Below are 15,726 nucleotides of genomic sequence, written 5' to 3'. Positions count from 1 at the left end.
GGCGACCTCAAAGCTCAGGCTTCTGAAGTGAGACAGATCCAGCCTCAAGTTCTCTATTTACTAGCTGTGTGACCTTCAAGAAGTTACTATATCTTTCTAATCTTCAATTTCCTAGTCCTGATGGGGATAACAATTTTTATAAGACTACTGTGGGGAGTTCCCGTCGTGGCGCAGTGGTTAACGAATCCGACTAGGAACCATGAGGTTGCGGGTTCGGTCCCTGCCCTTGCTCAGTGGGTTAATGATCCGGCGTTGCCGTGAGCTGTGGTGTAGGTTGCAGACGCGGCTCGGATCCTGCACTGCTGTGGCTCTAGCGTAGGCCAGTGGCTACAGCTCCGATTCAACCCCTAGCCTGGGAACCTCTATATGCCGCGGGAGCGGCCCAGGAGATAGCAACAACAACAACAAAAAGACAAAAGACAAAAGACAAAAAAAAAAAAAGACTACTGTGGAAGCTTGGTAAATACGTGTGAGGACAGTTAAATTTATTCAACTTGTTTTCAGGTTCTAAATACCTAAAAGTAGGTCATATAAACACCTTCTTTTTCACCAAAATTTATTGAAAATGATGGAAAATATGCTCCCCAAATTTGATGTAATCACTTCTGGAGCAATGAAATTCTTTGAGAGTATTATGAAATATCAGATGTTTTAATGTAACCTGTCGCTAAAGTTTTTCCCTTTCCACAGTTTTTATCAGATGTCATTTTTTTTTTTTTCCCACTGTACAGCAAGGGGGTCAGGTTATCCTTACATGTATACATTACAATTACATCTTTCCCCCAGCCTTTCTTCTGTTGCAACATGAGTATCTAGACAAAGTTCTCAATGCTACTCAGCAGGATCTCCTTGTAAATCTATTCTAAGTTGTGTCTGATAAGCCCAAGCTCTCGATCCCTCCCACTCCCTCCCCCTCCCATCAGGCAGCCACAAGTCTCTTCTCCAAGTCCATGATTTTCTTTTCTAAGGAGATGTTCATTTGTGCTGGATATTAGATTCCAGCTATAAGTGATATCATATGGTATCTGTCAGATGTCATTTTAAACAATGATTTAAAACTTACTTCTTTTCCAATCCATTCAGGGCTGCTACTGTATTACATAACACGTAGAGCAAACCATTATCCAACAACATATCTGCGACCTTGGAACACGAATTTAATATTTGGAGAAGAAGGAAGAGAGCATTGTGCAAGAGCATGTGGTCATATAAGGAGGTCTCTATGAGTCCCAGAACAGGGATGAGAGACCACTTCTGAAAGAGTCCCATGTTTTTCACATCTTCCAGGTCAAATCTACAATATATCATACACAGTTAAGAGCATGTTAGAAGCAAGTAGAAGCATGAAATAAGGAAAAATGATTGTAATATGGGCCATTTTGTTGACCTGATTTTGAAGCAAAAAACATACATTAGGGTGGCAAGGATTCTTAACCTTTTTTTAGATCATAGACCTCTCCCATAATAAGATAAAAGGTGTGGCTAGACATCTGTCTCTAGGTAAATGCACAAATATTCAAGTGGAACATGTATACAATTTCATGGTTTTAACTGACTCACTTTAATTCGTCCATGAACCCCTGTTCTACATAACAAGTGCACAGAAAAAAAAAATATTATACATAGTAACTGCAAGACAGGGCTAGGAAAAAGAGGTCTAGTAAAAGGAATGGATCTCGAGTTCTTGTTCCAACATTATATGCCTCTGTGGTGGAGGGAAATTATGTGCTTTATACCTCGCTTTCCTTATCTGTCAAATACGTGCAGTGGTATTCTACCTTTTTCTCAAGGCTGTCATGAGAATCAAATGAGATAATGCAGAATTGCTTTGAAAAAGCCAAAAGCTGTATGCAAATGAAAAGTACTACTGCTGTTACTGCAATTATAAGTAAATTCCACAAGGTCTGAATTGATCCCCTTACAAATAAGTAGGAGACAGTGATAATAAAAAGGCACATATTCCCCTCTACTTTATCACACACAGAAATTACAGCTTCATTTTTCTGCCACACTTGGCTTGGGAGAAGAATATTCTTTAATGTTTGGACGTATGTGCTAATCCTTCAGCATTACATCCAGGTCAGGCAATCAGTGCACTGGATTCCAGGTGAGGGACCGGCTCTTCTCCTGGGTGACCTGGATCTCTGAGGGGGAGAGGAACTTCTCTATGGATCACTTGGTAACCTGCTGCTGAGACCACGGGAGCACCTTCTTCTCAGTTAACCTTCTCAGGTTAATACTATAGGCCAAATCTTTTTTTTTTTTTTTGTCTTTTTAGGGCCACACCCGTGGTACATGGAGGTTCCCAGGCCAGGGGTCCAGTCGGAGCTGTAGCCGCCAGCCTATGCCAAAGCCACAGCAACGTGGGATCTGAACTGCCTCTGTGACCTACACCACAGCTCATGGCAACGGTGGACCCTTAACCCACTGAGTGAGGCCCAAGGATTGAACCCATGTCTTCATGGATGCTAGTAGGGTTCCTAAGCCACTGAGCCACAGTGGGAACTTCCAATAGAGGCCAAGTCTTAACTATCACTTTCTTTCATTTAATGCAGCATATACTTCTTGCTAGTTCTAGCTAGTGAATGAAATACAAAGGAAGAAGTTACATTAGAAAGACTATCACATGGAAAATAATAAATGGATTCATATGGAAAATGACTTTTAGCAGATTTTTTTCTAAGTGTGACCAAATAATTTTGTCGAGTCAGTTTACTAAATTTTACATTTAAGACAAAAGATCCTCAATTCTGATATAGGGAAAAACCCACTTACTCTTCATCAAGGCCAATATGCCGGCCAAAGAACATTTCAATGAAGCATTCTAACAATTCCTGAGTTCCTCGATGAAGGTACAACTGGTTTGCTAGCAAGGAAAAGCCACGATTCTTCAGAAATTTATCTTTTTGTTCCTTTGATGCTCTATGAAAAAATGCATCTAACAGCTAAAGAAAAAAAAATTAAGACATTTAGACAATGCATTAAAATTTTATATAATGTATCCAAGTCAGCGTGTGTATTATAGTGGTAAATTTGTTTAATTATATATATACAGAACATAGAAAGCTAAATAAAGTGCCACCTCCATAGCAAAAGAAAATAAACCCTGTCTCTGACTAGCATGGAATGCTAACGATGACTCTGTCTTGGTGATCTTAATACTTTTGTGATGGGAAACTAGCTCTTCAGCTGAGCGTGGACACATAGGAGACTGGCAGTCTTAGTTGATTATAAGTAGAATATTTGTGCCTAATTCTAATTCTGAAGGAAGAAAAATCAGTCAACATTGTACTATGCTGTTTCTGAAAACACACATATATATCCTAGGCCTCTATTTTTTCTAGACTTATTTTTTTTTTAGCTTTTTATTTACTTATTTTTTCCCACTGTACAGCAAGTGGATCAAGTTATCCTTACATGTATACATTTTTTTTCCCCACCCTTTGTTCTGTTGCAATATGAGTATCTAGACATAGTTCTCAATGCTACTCAGCAGGATCTCCTTGTAAATTTATTCTAAGTTGTATCTGACAACCCAAGCTCCTGATCCCTCCCACCCCCTCCCTCTCCCATCAGGCAGCCACAAGTCTATTTTCCAAGTCCATGATTTTCTTTTCTGTGGAGATGTTCATTTGTGCTGGATATTAGATTCCAGTTATAAGTGATATCATATGGTATTTGTCTTTGTCTTTCTGGCTCATTTCACTCAGGATGAGATTCTCTAGTTCCATGCACTTTGCTGCAAATGGCATTATGTCATTTTTTTATGGCTGAGTAGTATTCCATTGTGTATATATACCACATCTTCCTAATCCAATCATCTGTTGATGGTCATTTGGGTTGTTTCCATGTCCTGGCTATTGTGAATAGTGCTGCAATGAACATGCGGGTGCATGTGTCTAGACTTCTTGAGACATTATTTATCCTGAGCTTGGCCTAAATTTCCATTCCTTCCCAGCATTATCTTATATGCAACATGTGTACAAAGTAATTATATCCCTCCCAAATTCCCTTCTTCCATGGCTCTGATCTAGGAGGAGCACCGTCCTCCTCTCACTTTTGGCTTCACCTTGTCTTGATCCCCACATGAAGGCCTCTCTCCTCCATGTCAGCGAATGTCTCTCAAACCTGTCTGTCCTGTGACTTCACACCTCCCCAGCTCAGGAACTCATTACCTCTCCCCTGGACCACTGTGCTAGCCTGCGAACAGAATCCTTCCACCTCTCTCTCCTTGGCAATCACTCCCCCACTGGGGTGATAGACTGTTCTTCTCAAAACACACACCTCTTCACTGCCCTACTTAAAACGCTTTCTAAGTTTACAACATAATACAAAATAAACCTTTTGCAGGAACCCTTCCCTGGCTCCATCAGAATTAACTGCTTTCCTATGCTCCATTCTTCTTTGTTAACACTATTGTTGAAGCATTCATCAGAGACACTTTACTTCTGGGAATATGTTTCTCTCCCCCAGTGGACTGTAACTGCTTGAATGCAGGGGCTTATATTATTCCCCTTTACACGTCACTTGGCAACTAGCCCAGAGTTTTACACATGAAATGAAAGCTAAGTAAATACTGGGTTGAACTGCAACTGATTAAACAATATCCTACATCAAGACACACTGAGAAAATTAGACTTTTTAAGAGATCATTTCAATACTGGGTTTGTTTTCTAATGGAAACCACTCATATCAAATATTTATTCATTGAACAATATACCAAGGATCTTTTATGTATTAGACACAAGATGTGTACCCTCATGGAGCTTATAGTCCAACATGGAAGATTAAAAAAAAAAGGTACCCTCATCTGTTGATGGACCTTTAGGTTGTTTCCATGTCTTAGCTATTGTGAATAGTGCTGCAATGAACACAGGGAGGCATGTATCTTTTTGAACGAATGTTTTGTCTGGATATATGCCCAGGAGTGGGATTGCTGGATCATGCAGTAGATCTATATTTAGTTTTCTGAGGAACCTCAATACTGTTTTCCACACTGGTTGTACCAATTTACATTCCCACCAACAGTGACAGAGGGTTCCCTCTTCTTCACACCCTCTCTAGCATTTGTTATTAATTATGGCCATTAATGACTTATTAATGATGGCCATTCTGACCAGTGTGAGATGGTACCTCATTGCAGTTCTGATTTGCACTTCTCTAATAATTAGCAATATTTAGCATCTTTTCATGTGCCTACAGTCTAAACATTTGTCTTCTTTGGAGAAATGTCTAGTAAAGTCTTTTGCCCACTTTTCGATTAGGGTTGTTTTGGTTTTTTTGGTTGTTGAGTTGTATGAGTTGTTTGTATATTAAGAAGATGTGGTATATATATACAATGGAATACTACTCAGCCATAAACAAGGACAAAATAATGCCATTTGCAGCAACATGGATACAACTAGAGATTCTCATACTAAGTAAAGTAAGTCAGAAAGATAAATACCATATGATATCACTTATATCTGGAATCTAAAATACAGCACAGATGACCCTATCTACAAAACAGAAACAGATCAGTGACATAGAGAACAGACTTGTGGTTGCTGGGAGGAAAGAGGAGGGAGTGGGATGGACGAGGACTTTGGGGTTAGTAAATCAAACTATTACATTTGGAATGCATAGGCAATGGGGTTCTACTGTACAGCACAGGGAGCTATGCCAATATCTTGGGTTAGAACATGAAGGAAGATAGTATAAAAAAAAGAATGTATATTTATGTTTGATTGGGTACTTTGCTGTATAGCAGAAACTGAAGGAACATTGTAAATCAACTATACTTTTAAAAAAGTAAACAAATAAATAATTATAAGACACAACAAAGATGCTATCATAGAACAAATAAGGAGTAGGGCTAGAAGGAAGCAACTGTGAAAGATGATCAGGGAAGGTTTCTTTGAGAAGGTGACATCTGAGCTGAAACATAAAGTAAATGTCTAAGATTTGATGACTGCAAGAAGACTTCCAATGGACTATGTGTTCCCTGTAATCAGTAACCTAAAAAACATACTGATATGAATTCATATATGAAGGAGAACTTAAAATTGGATGATAATACCTATAAAAATAGGAGTAAGAATTAAACTCCTATCAGTTCATTATGCCTAAGAATATAAGAAAGCTCTAGGTCTACTTTAACATTATATTCAAAGTTTAAATGACACATATATTTATTTTTCCAAAATGAAACAACATATTTAGTATCAGTCCTTACTTTAATAACTCCTTGCTGTATAGCAGGCGATGGGTGGTTAACGAGGACTAAAAGCGTATCTGCATGAATCAGCTTGTCCAGCACCTCTTCTAGCATGATGTCAGGCAGGATGAGAAGAACTCCACTTAAGAGCTCATATAACCCACAGCATATAGGTACCAGGCAGTCTTCAGTTACACTAAAACAAAGACCCAGGAAGTCTTACTAACACAGTATCAAGCAGCAAAGTAGTACATCATGATTACCTTGAGAATGGTGATAAGGATAATAATTTTCACATTTTGAAATGAAAGGTCATAATGTTTAAAAAATGTTTCTTGATCTAAGAAACATGTTGTTTTGTGATTAACAAATTGGCCATCACTTTTTATCAGTGCTATTTTTAAAGTATATAGTCTGCTAAACGCTAGTCTATTCTACATATATAATGATTTCCAACAGCCGCTTGCGCTACTTAAACTATTTAAAATTATAGTTCCCGTCGTGGCGCAGTGGTTAACGAATCCGACTAGGAACCATGAGGTTGCAGGTTCGGTCCCTGGCCTTGCTCAGTGGGTTAAGGATCTGGCGTTGCCGTGAGCTGTGGTGTAGGTTGCAGACGCGGCTCGGATCCTGCGTTGCTGTGGCTCTGGCGTAGGCCAGTGGCTACAGCTCCGATTAGACCCCTAGCCTGGGAACCTCCATATGCCGCAGGAGCAGCCCAAAGAAATAGCAAAAAGACCAATAAATAAATAAATAAATAAATAAATAAATAAATAAATAAAATTAAGTAAAAAATGCCGTTGCTCAGCTGTACTGGTCACATTTCAAGTGCTCGGCCTGCTACAATATCTACTGCATTGGCTGGCACAGCTGAACATGTCCATTATCACAGAAAATTTCACTGACAGTGCTGGCTGAGATGCTTTTAGAAACAATAATAAATTGTATACTTTCCCTGAACCATAGAGTTTTTTCCTCTATTAACCATATGGAGTTAAATAAACCACAAGATTTTTTTTTCTTGAAGAAGTATGATTTAGCTGTTGGTTAAATATGGGATTCATGGAGGTCCTACAGTGGCTCAGTGGAAATGAATGCTACTAGTATTCACGAGGATGCGAGTTTGATCCCTGGCCTTGCTCAGAGAGTTAAGGATCTGGTGTTGCCATGAGCTATAGTGTTGGTCACTGACTCGGCTTGGATCTGGCGTTGCTGTGGCTGTGATGTAGGCCAGCGGCTATAGCTCCGATTTGACCTCTAGCTGGGGAACTTCTATATGCCACAGGTGTGGCCCAAAAAAGACCAAAAAAAAAAAAAAATGGATTCATTATCACCTTGTATTAAGGAGAAAGGTACCTTTGCTGTTAATATATGTTATAAAAGGTGACATAACAAAGACATTTCTACAAGTACAGAGAGTCTTCAAAGAATAGTAAAAAGTGGGGGGCTGGCATAAAAACATGCAAAAGTACCTATGAGCACTCTTAGTTCGGCCGTCCTTCGGCTCATAACGGAGAGAAAAGGCAAAGTTTTCCCAGTCCTCTGCATTCCTGTCAACAAGACTTGGCCACCGGCCAACAGCTGCGGATCCGTTCTGGGAAGGAAAAGCCAGCCCGAGGCTGGCAATGGTGCTGTGGCTTCGCTGGAAAGAGGCCAGTCCCTTTAGGTGGTCAGGTCGGCGTGGGAAGGACTCGTCCCCAGGGCTGTCATCGTCTGACCTGGGCTCTGCTCCCAAGTCCTTGTGGTCAACTCTGACCACTGAAAGCTCTGCTGCTGCTCTTGGGACACCAGTGGCAGCGGGCTGGACTAAAAGGACAGGTTCCATTTCACAGACAGTTTGGGCAGACTCACAGCTACTGACGAAAGCATCTTCTCTGCTTTTCTTCAGTGTCTCCGAGCTCCCCGGAGGACTCTGTTTCTCTGGTTGGGAAGCAACATAATTATCTATGATATTTTGTAACTCATCAATACTACAACCCAAACTTCCAGTCAGTTTTCGTGGTTGTTTTTGAGGTGAAGAAGTGGGAAATGTTGGTAGGCTTCTAGAACGCAGCATGCTGGTGGTCATCTGCTGGGGAACAGAACTGGAGGAAGTGTTTCCTGCTAAGAGTAAATGGAAAAACAGTATTTAAAAATCTATTTAGTGGGACCACTTCTTTTCTACATCAGTTACAACCACAGCAATAACGCACTCATCCAGTGAGGTTAAGGAATCCATATAGGATGATGATCAGAGCACAGAATGCTTAAAATTCTTAAGTGTTAAAGCTATTTTCTTTTTCTTTCTTTTCTTTTTTTTTTTTTGTCTTTTTGCATTTTCTAGGGCTGCTCCCACGGCATATGGAGGTTCCCAGGCTAGGGGTTGAATCGGAGCTGTAGACGCCAGCCTACACCACAGCCACAGCAACACGGGATCTGAGCCGCGTCTGCAACCTCCACCACAGCTCACGGCCAACGCCGGATCCTTAACCCACTGAGCAAGGCCAGGGATCGAACCTGCAACCTCATGGTTCCTAGTCAGATTTGTTAACCACTGTGCCATGATGGGAACTCCATCTTTTAACTACTTTTTAATTAAAATCTTCCCCCAAAACATATCTTTTCCTATCTCCTTAACAGAATACAATATTGATTGTGTGAAGTTATTAGGATTAATGGTTCTACTGCTGTGAAATGAAGTGGATTAAGTGGGACAATGTACCTCAGGCTAGTAGTCACTAGTAGGCAGTTCGGTACAGTGGAAAGAGTGTGGGCTTTGCAAGAAGATATAACTGGATTCAAGTGATAGCTCACTCAGTTAGGTGGCCTTAGGTAAGTCATTTAATTATATGCGTTTTTGTTTCTGCAAATGTAAAATGAGGGTTCGGAATGTCTACTTTGGAAGGCTGCTTTCAGGATTAAGTGAGATCATATTTGTGATGCACCTAGCACAATGCCTGCTCTATAACAGGTGCTCAATAAATGGCAGTAATAGTTGTACTTGGTGTTATTACTAGACTCACTGACTCCAGACTGTTCTCTTACTCCTCCATTTCTGAAATCACTTTTTGCTATTAGTGAGAAGAAACAGTTTTTTTCTCCATCTGCTGTAGCTCTCTAATTTTCTGCTTCTTACGTTCTAAGTAGGAGGGGATTAGAAAAATCACTCTCACCCTAGTGCCTGGGATAAAAATGAATGCTCCTCAAGGTGTGGTCTGTGGGCCAGGAGCATGGGCAAAAGTACCAGTGTGTGACTGTTAGAAATGTACATTCTCAGGCTCCACCCCAGATCTACTGAGTCAGAATAGATGAGGCATGGACCCAGGGATCTGTGTTTTAACAAGCTTTCCAAGTGATTTTTCATAAAAGAAGCACTGACATAAAGTAAATAAGCACTGAATGAACTGCCCAGAGTTCAGGCTTTGTAGCAATAAAATAGCTCTGCAGCTCAGAAGTTTATCCTAGTTATTTCTGGATTGTGTTAGAGGAATAGGGCTGCTAAATGAGTCTATTCAAACGACCTGAAAAAAATGGGGGTCTGACTGTACTAATGTTTCAGAGTGATGCACAATGATTTTAAAAGTGATACTTCCTATAAAATTACAAATAAAACTAATTGAAACACAGCCTTAAAATATTACGGTAATAGGCCATAAAATATGCTAGAATAACTAAAACACTCTAGGAGAGAGAAAACTGGAGACTATTACCCAGCTATCTCATGCTATCTATCCCTGTCTCTATCTTACCTGCCCATTTGATCATTTGTATTGGAGCTGGAGACAAGACTCGGTGGGACTGACAATAAGGAATGTCAGTAAGGAGGAGGATGGGAAAGGAAAAGAGAAGGAAAAGTCAACACAGCCAGTTCACAATCAAGAGACGTGTACCTGTTTTTTCTCTATAAAAATAAAGAGGATGCAGTTTTTAAAGAACGAATTAGGAAGATAGCAAGTACTCTGAGTTTGAAGACTCGAAACAGAGGAGGTAACTGGTTCTGAATATAGAGAAAAATTGCAGGGCAGCATTAAAAGGCCAACTACAGATGCAGACCCTTTTGACAGTAGCATGCTCAGCAGTGTCAGGATGGTTGGACTGAGGAAAGGTTAGGGTTTGTCATATTAAGAGTGCTGAAAGGCCAAGGGCACAAGGAAGATGAAATAAAACTATTAGCGAATGGGATCTTGGCTAGAAGGGGAAACAGACAGAAGGAACTTGGGATGATGAAAAAGGAACCAGAAAGAGGAAGTCATGAGAGCGTGGGATACTTGAGTCTCAGAGGCGGAAAGACAGGAAGTTATGGGTAATTTGAGAGGGATTTCATTGAATCTGTATATTGCTTTGGGTAGCATGGCCATTTTTACAATGTTAATTTTTCCAACCCAGGAGCATGGAATATCCATTTCTTTGAATCCTCTTTAATTTCCTTGATTAATGTTTTATAGTTCTCAGCATATAAATCTTTCACCTCCTTGGTCAGGTGTATTCCCAGGTATTTAATTTTTTGGGGTGCAATTTTAAAAGGTATTGTATTTTTATATTCCTTTCCTAACATTTCATTGTTAGTATACAGAAATGCAACATATTTCTGAATGTTAATCTTGTATCCTGCTACTTTGCTGAATTTGTTGATCAGTTAGAGTAGTTTTGGGGTTGAGTCCTTAGGATTTTCTATATATAGAATCATGTAATCTACATCCAGTGACAATTTTACCGCTTCTCTTCCAATTTGGATACCTTTTATTTTTGTTTGTCTGACTGCTGTGGCTAGGACTTCCAATACTATGTTGAATAAAAGTGGTGAGAGTGGGCATCCTTGTCTTGTTACAGATTTTAGAAGGAAAGCTTTGAGCTTTTCTCCATTGAGTATTATATTTGCTGTGGGTCTGTCACAAATGGCTTTTATTATGTTAAGGTATGTTCCCTCTATACCCACTTTGGTAAGAGTTTTTATCATGAATGGATGTTGGATTTTTGTCAAATGCTTTTTCTGCATCTATTGAGATGAACATGTGGTTTTTGACTTGTCTTTTGTTAAGGTGGTGCATGATGTTGATTGATTTGCATATGTTGAACTACCCTTGTGAACCTGGGGTGAATCCCACTTGGTTGTGGTGTATGATCCTTTTTATATGTTGTTGAATTTCGTTGGCTAGAATTTTGTTGAGAATTTTTGTGTCTATATTCATCAAAGATATTGGCCTATAATTTTCTTTTCTGGTAGTATCTTTGTCTGGTTTTGGTATTAGGATTATGGTGGCATCATAGAATGTCTTTGGGAGTGTGCCCATGACATTTTTCACAGATCTAGAACAAACAGTTCAAAAATTTAAATGGAACCACAAAATTCCCAGAATTGCCACAGCAATTCTGAGGAACAAAAACCAAGCAGGAATCATAACTCTCCCAGACTTCAGGCAATATTTCAAAGCCACAATAATCAAGACAGTGTGGTACTGGTACCAAAACAAAATACAGACCAATGGAACAGAATAGAAAACCCAGAAATAAACTCAGACACTTACGGTCAACTAATCTTTCACAAAGGAGGCAAGAACATAAAATGGGGAAAAGACAGTCTTTTCAGCAAGTGGTGCTGGGGAAAACTGGACAGGTGCATGTAAATCAATGAAACTGGAACACGCCCTCACACTATGCACAAAAATAAACTCAAAATGGCTTAACGACTTAAACATAAGACAAGACACCATCAAACTCCTAGAAGAGAATGTGGGCAAAACATTCTGACATCAGTCTTACAAATGTTTTCTCAGTCAGTCTCCCAAGGCAACAGAAATAAAAGCAAAAATAAACCAATGGGACCTAGTCAAACTACCAAGCTTTGCACAGCAAAGGAAACCATAAAAAAACAAAAAGACAACTTACAGAATGGGAGAAAATAATTTCAAATGATGCAACTGACAAGGGCTTAATCTCTAAAATATACAAACAACTTATACAACTCAACAGCAAAAAACCCAACACCCAACAGAAAAAAAATGGGCAAAAGACCTGAATAGACATTTCTCTAAAGAAGATATACAGATGGCCAACAAACACATGAAAAAATGCTCAACATCACTGATTAGTAGAGAAATGCAAATCTAAACTGCTATGAGATACCACTTCATACCAGTCAGAATTGCCATCATTAATAAGTTCACAAAAAACAAATGCTGGAGAGGGTGTGGAGAAAAGGGAACCCTCCTACATTGTTAGTGGGAATGTAAATTGATACAACCACTATGGAAAACAGTATGAGTGTACCTTAGAAAACTAAATATAGAACTATCATATGACCCAGCAATCCCACTCTTGGGCATATATCCAGACAAAACTTTCCTTGAAAAAGACACATACACCCACATGTTCACTGTAGCCCTATTCACAATAGCCAAGACATAGAAACAATCTAAATGTCCATCGACAGACGAATGGATTAAGATGTGGTATATATACACAATGGAATAATACTCAGCCATAAACAAGGACAAAATAATGCCATTTGCAGCAACATGGATGGAACTAGAGACTCTCATACTAAGTGAACTAAGAAAAAGACAGATACCATATGATATCACTTATATCTGGAATCTGATATACAGCACAAATGAACATTTCCACAGAAAAGAAACTCATAGACTTGGAGAATAGACTTGTGGTTGCCAAGGGGGAGGGGGAGGGAGTGGGATGGACTGGGAGTCTGGGGTTAATAGATGCAAACTAATGCCTTTGGAATGGATAAGCAATGAGATCCTGCTGTATAGCACTGGGAACTATATCTAGTCACTTATGATGGAGCATGATAATGTGGGAAAAAGAATGTATATATGTATGTGTGACTGGGTCACCTTGCTGTACAGTAGAAAATTGACAGAAAAATTTTGACACTGTAAACCATCTATAATGGAAAAAAATCATTATATAAAAAAACAAAGAAAGACAGGAAGTTGTCATGAGAGGGTGGGACAGTGGAGTCTCAGAGGTTGGATGTCTTCTTTGATGATGTCCAAGACAGACACCAGCGTGTGGGTAGATTAAGTAGAGGGAGGGATCCTCAGTTGAGGCCCTGAGGCTGGAGTCCAGATGGTTGTTCACATGGCAAGTGGTCCAGAATGAGTTTAGGGAGAGAGGATTCGGTAAGCCAAACATAGCTTTTGAAGAAAATGGGAAACTAAATCAGAAGCTTCATGAAAGACTATGACAAAGGGGAGAGAGAATTTCCAGCAAGACAGCCTCACCTATCTCCTGAGTTCTCCTGAGAATCACTTGTACTGAGTGTGAGATACTGACTGAGATCAGGAAGTAGTGAAATGGATTCTTTAAATATATCTTATAATTTTTAAGTTTAGCCTTCCACTTATAAGTGTTTGTCCTGAATATCAGGTTGTATTATGCTGTCAAAACAAGTACAATTTATTTATGTATTAATATTCAGAACCGAATAGGGAAGGGTTATCCTTTCATTGTTGTTTTTGTTTGCTTGTTTGTTTACCTGCAGGTAGGGAGGCAGTAAAACCAGACGGGCTTATTACCATAAATCCAGGGCTAGCAACAAACTTTCCCCCACTGCTAGAGTCTCTCAGGTACATGATTGACTGTACTTTCTCTTGAAAGATCTTGCCATCTAGAAGAAAACAATTTTTTGAGACAATATTAAAAAAAAAGGGTAAAAGAAAAATATAACTTTAAAAGCAAATCATTAAATACGAATGTTTACAAAAAGATGTTCAAAGCAAAAAAAAAAAAGGCATACCTTATACCAAGGCACATTTAATACTGAGTACACTATAATTTCTTACTCTAGATTCTTTTGATGATTATTACTAGCCACATTAACTTTTTTTTTAAATTTCAACTGTACTTATTGTTATTTCTATAGTTTAACAGCTAACTGTTCTCTTGTATATGTTACTATGATCTCTCCAAGAAGATTTTTTATATCTTCACTCCTTGAGGAAAGGGCTGTTATTTCTATCTTTATGTGTAGCCCAGTCAATGTCTAAGATAACTCCAATTGATATCTCCAGCTGAATCTTCCTTTTTGAGCTTCATACTTATAAATTCAACTGCTTGATCTACACCATCAGTGCAACAAATCTAAATGTGAGCCATCACTCTGCCCTAAATTCACTCCTGTTTTCTTCTCTGGTTCCTTTGGTAGAAGCACCCGTTTCTCACGCAGGAACGGGGAACCACCCTTGATCACGATCTTCCCTTTATCCAAGTCAAGTCAGTGTCCAGGTTCTAATGACTTTATTTCTGTTTCTTGAACTCTTCTCATCCTTAGCTAGAGCTATCATGCAGGCTTTTATCACCACCTCTCACCTGAATTATTATCACAGACTTCTACGTGGTATCGTGATGGAACATCTGGTCACCCTCAAATCCTCAAAGCTACTAGAATTTTATCAAATGTCAACCCCCTGCTGAACACTTTCCAGTGGTTTTCTGCTGTCTCCTTGTCATTCTGGATAAAGCCTAAGCTTCTTGTCTACAAGAACCTCCATCATCTGTCACCACACCCCTTTTCCAGCCTTAAAATGGTTTACAACCAGTTTCTTTCTCCAAATTTACTAACTAGCTTTCTCACAGGTATACTCTTGTTTGCTTTCTTATCATATCACATTTCTTAGTTACTTTGTTTCATTATTTTTTAATTAAAAAAAATTCTTGGAGTTCCTGTCGTGGCTCAGTGGTTAGCGAATCTGACTAGGAACCATGAGGTTGCGGCTTCGATCCCTGGCCTTGCTCAGTGGGTTAAGGATCCGGCATTGCCATGAGCTGTGGTGTAGGTCGCAGATGCAGTTCGGATCCCACGTTGCTGTGGCTCTGGTGTAGGCTGATGGCTGCAACGGGAACTCCTAGACCCCTAGCCTGGGAACCTCCATATGCCGTGGGAGTGGCCCTAGAAAAGGCAAAAAAAGACAAAAAAAAAAATTTCTTTTGGCTGCGCCCTGGTATGTGGATATTCCCAGGCTGGGGATTGAACCTGTGTCACAGTAGCAACCTGAGCCACTGCACTGACAATGCTGGATATTTAACCCACTGTGCTTCAAGGGAGTTCTCATTTTCCAGTTCTTTTATTTTTATTTTTTAATTAATTATATTTTTATTATGGCCACGTGTGGCATAAGGAAGTTCCTGGGCTGGGGGGTAAATTGGGCTTGAGGCAGTGCTGGACCTTAACCCACTCACTGAGTGAGGCCAGTGATTGAACCTGCATCCTCACTGACACTATGTTGGGTTCCTAACCCACTGAGCCACAACGGGAACTCCTAGTTCTTTTAAAACTATAATTATGCCATATTTCCTTTTATAATGAGATGACTTTCTTGTTACATCCCTAAACAGTGTTATTACCAGAAGTTCTATCCTTAGCTTCCTTTTTTCATATTTCTCTCTGCACTTTTCCTCAGTGGTCTCATCTATTCCCAAGCTTCAACTCACTCTATGCAGGTCATTTCTGTATACTGAATTTTACTATAATAATTTACTTAACATCATATTCTTTGGCTCAAAACAAACACAAAAAACAAAATCCTTCAATT

At 39.5% G+C, this 15,726-nt stretch overlaps 1 protein-coding gene across 14 annotated transcripts in view; it reads right to left on the bottom strand.

The window, feature by feature from the left end:
• The window catches only part of LYST (lysosomal trafficking regulator), a 200,981-nt gene that overhangs the window by 78,877 nt on the left and 106,378 nt on the right, over nucleotides 1-15,726 (bottom strand). For 10 of the 14 annotated variants that reach the window (XM_047761703.1, XM_047761702.1, XM_047761701.1 and 7 more), the window contains exons 22-26: nucleotides 13,671-13,802; nucleotides 7,669-8,299; nucleotides 6,215-6,392; nucleotides 2,776-2,945; nucleotides 1,064-1,294 (exon numbers count right to left, since the gene is read on the bottom strand). In XM_047761703.1, the coding sequence (XP_047617659.1) occupies nucleotides 1,064-1,294; nucleotides 2,776-2,945; nucleotides 6,215-6,392; nucleotides 7,669-8,299; nucleotides 13,671-13,802 (1,342 nt within the window). The remainder of the gene's footprint in view (nucleotides 1-1,063; nucleotides 1,295-2,775; nucleotides 2,946-6,214; nucleotides 6,393-7,668; nucleotides 8,300-13,670; nucleotides 13,803-15,726) is intronic. The other 4 variants (XM_047761691.1, XM_047761695.1, XM_047761697.1 and 1 more) reach the window with 2 other exon arrangements.

Source organism: Phacochoerus africanus, chromosome 15, assembly GCF_016906955.1.
Source record: "Phacochoerus africanus isolate WHEZ1 chromosome 15, ROS_Pafr_v1, whole genome shotgun sequence".
Taxonomy (NCBI): Eukaryota; Metazoa; Chordata; class Mammalia; order Artiodactyla; family Suidae; genus Phacochoerus; species Phacochoerus africanus.
Note: the sequence above shows the minus strand (reverse complement) of the source record. Positions and strands in the feature narration are given on the sequence as shown.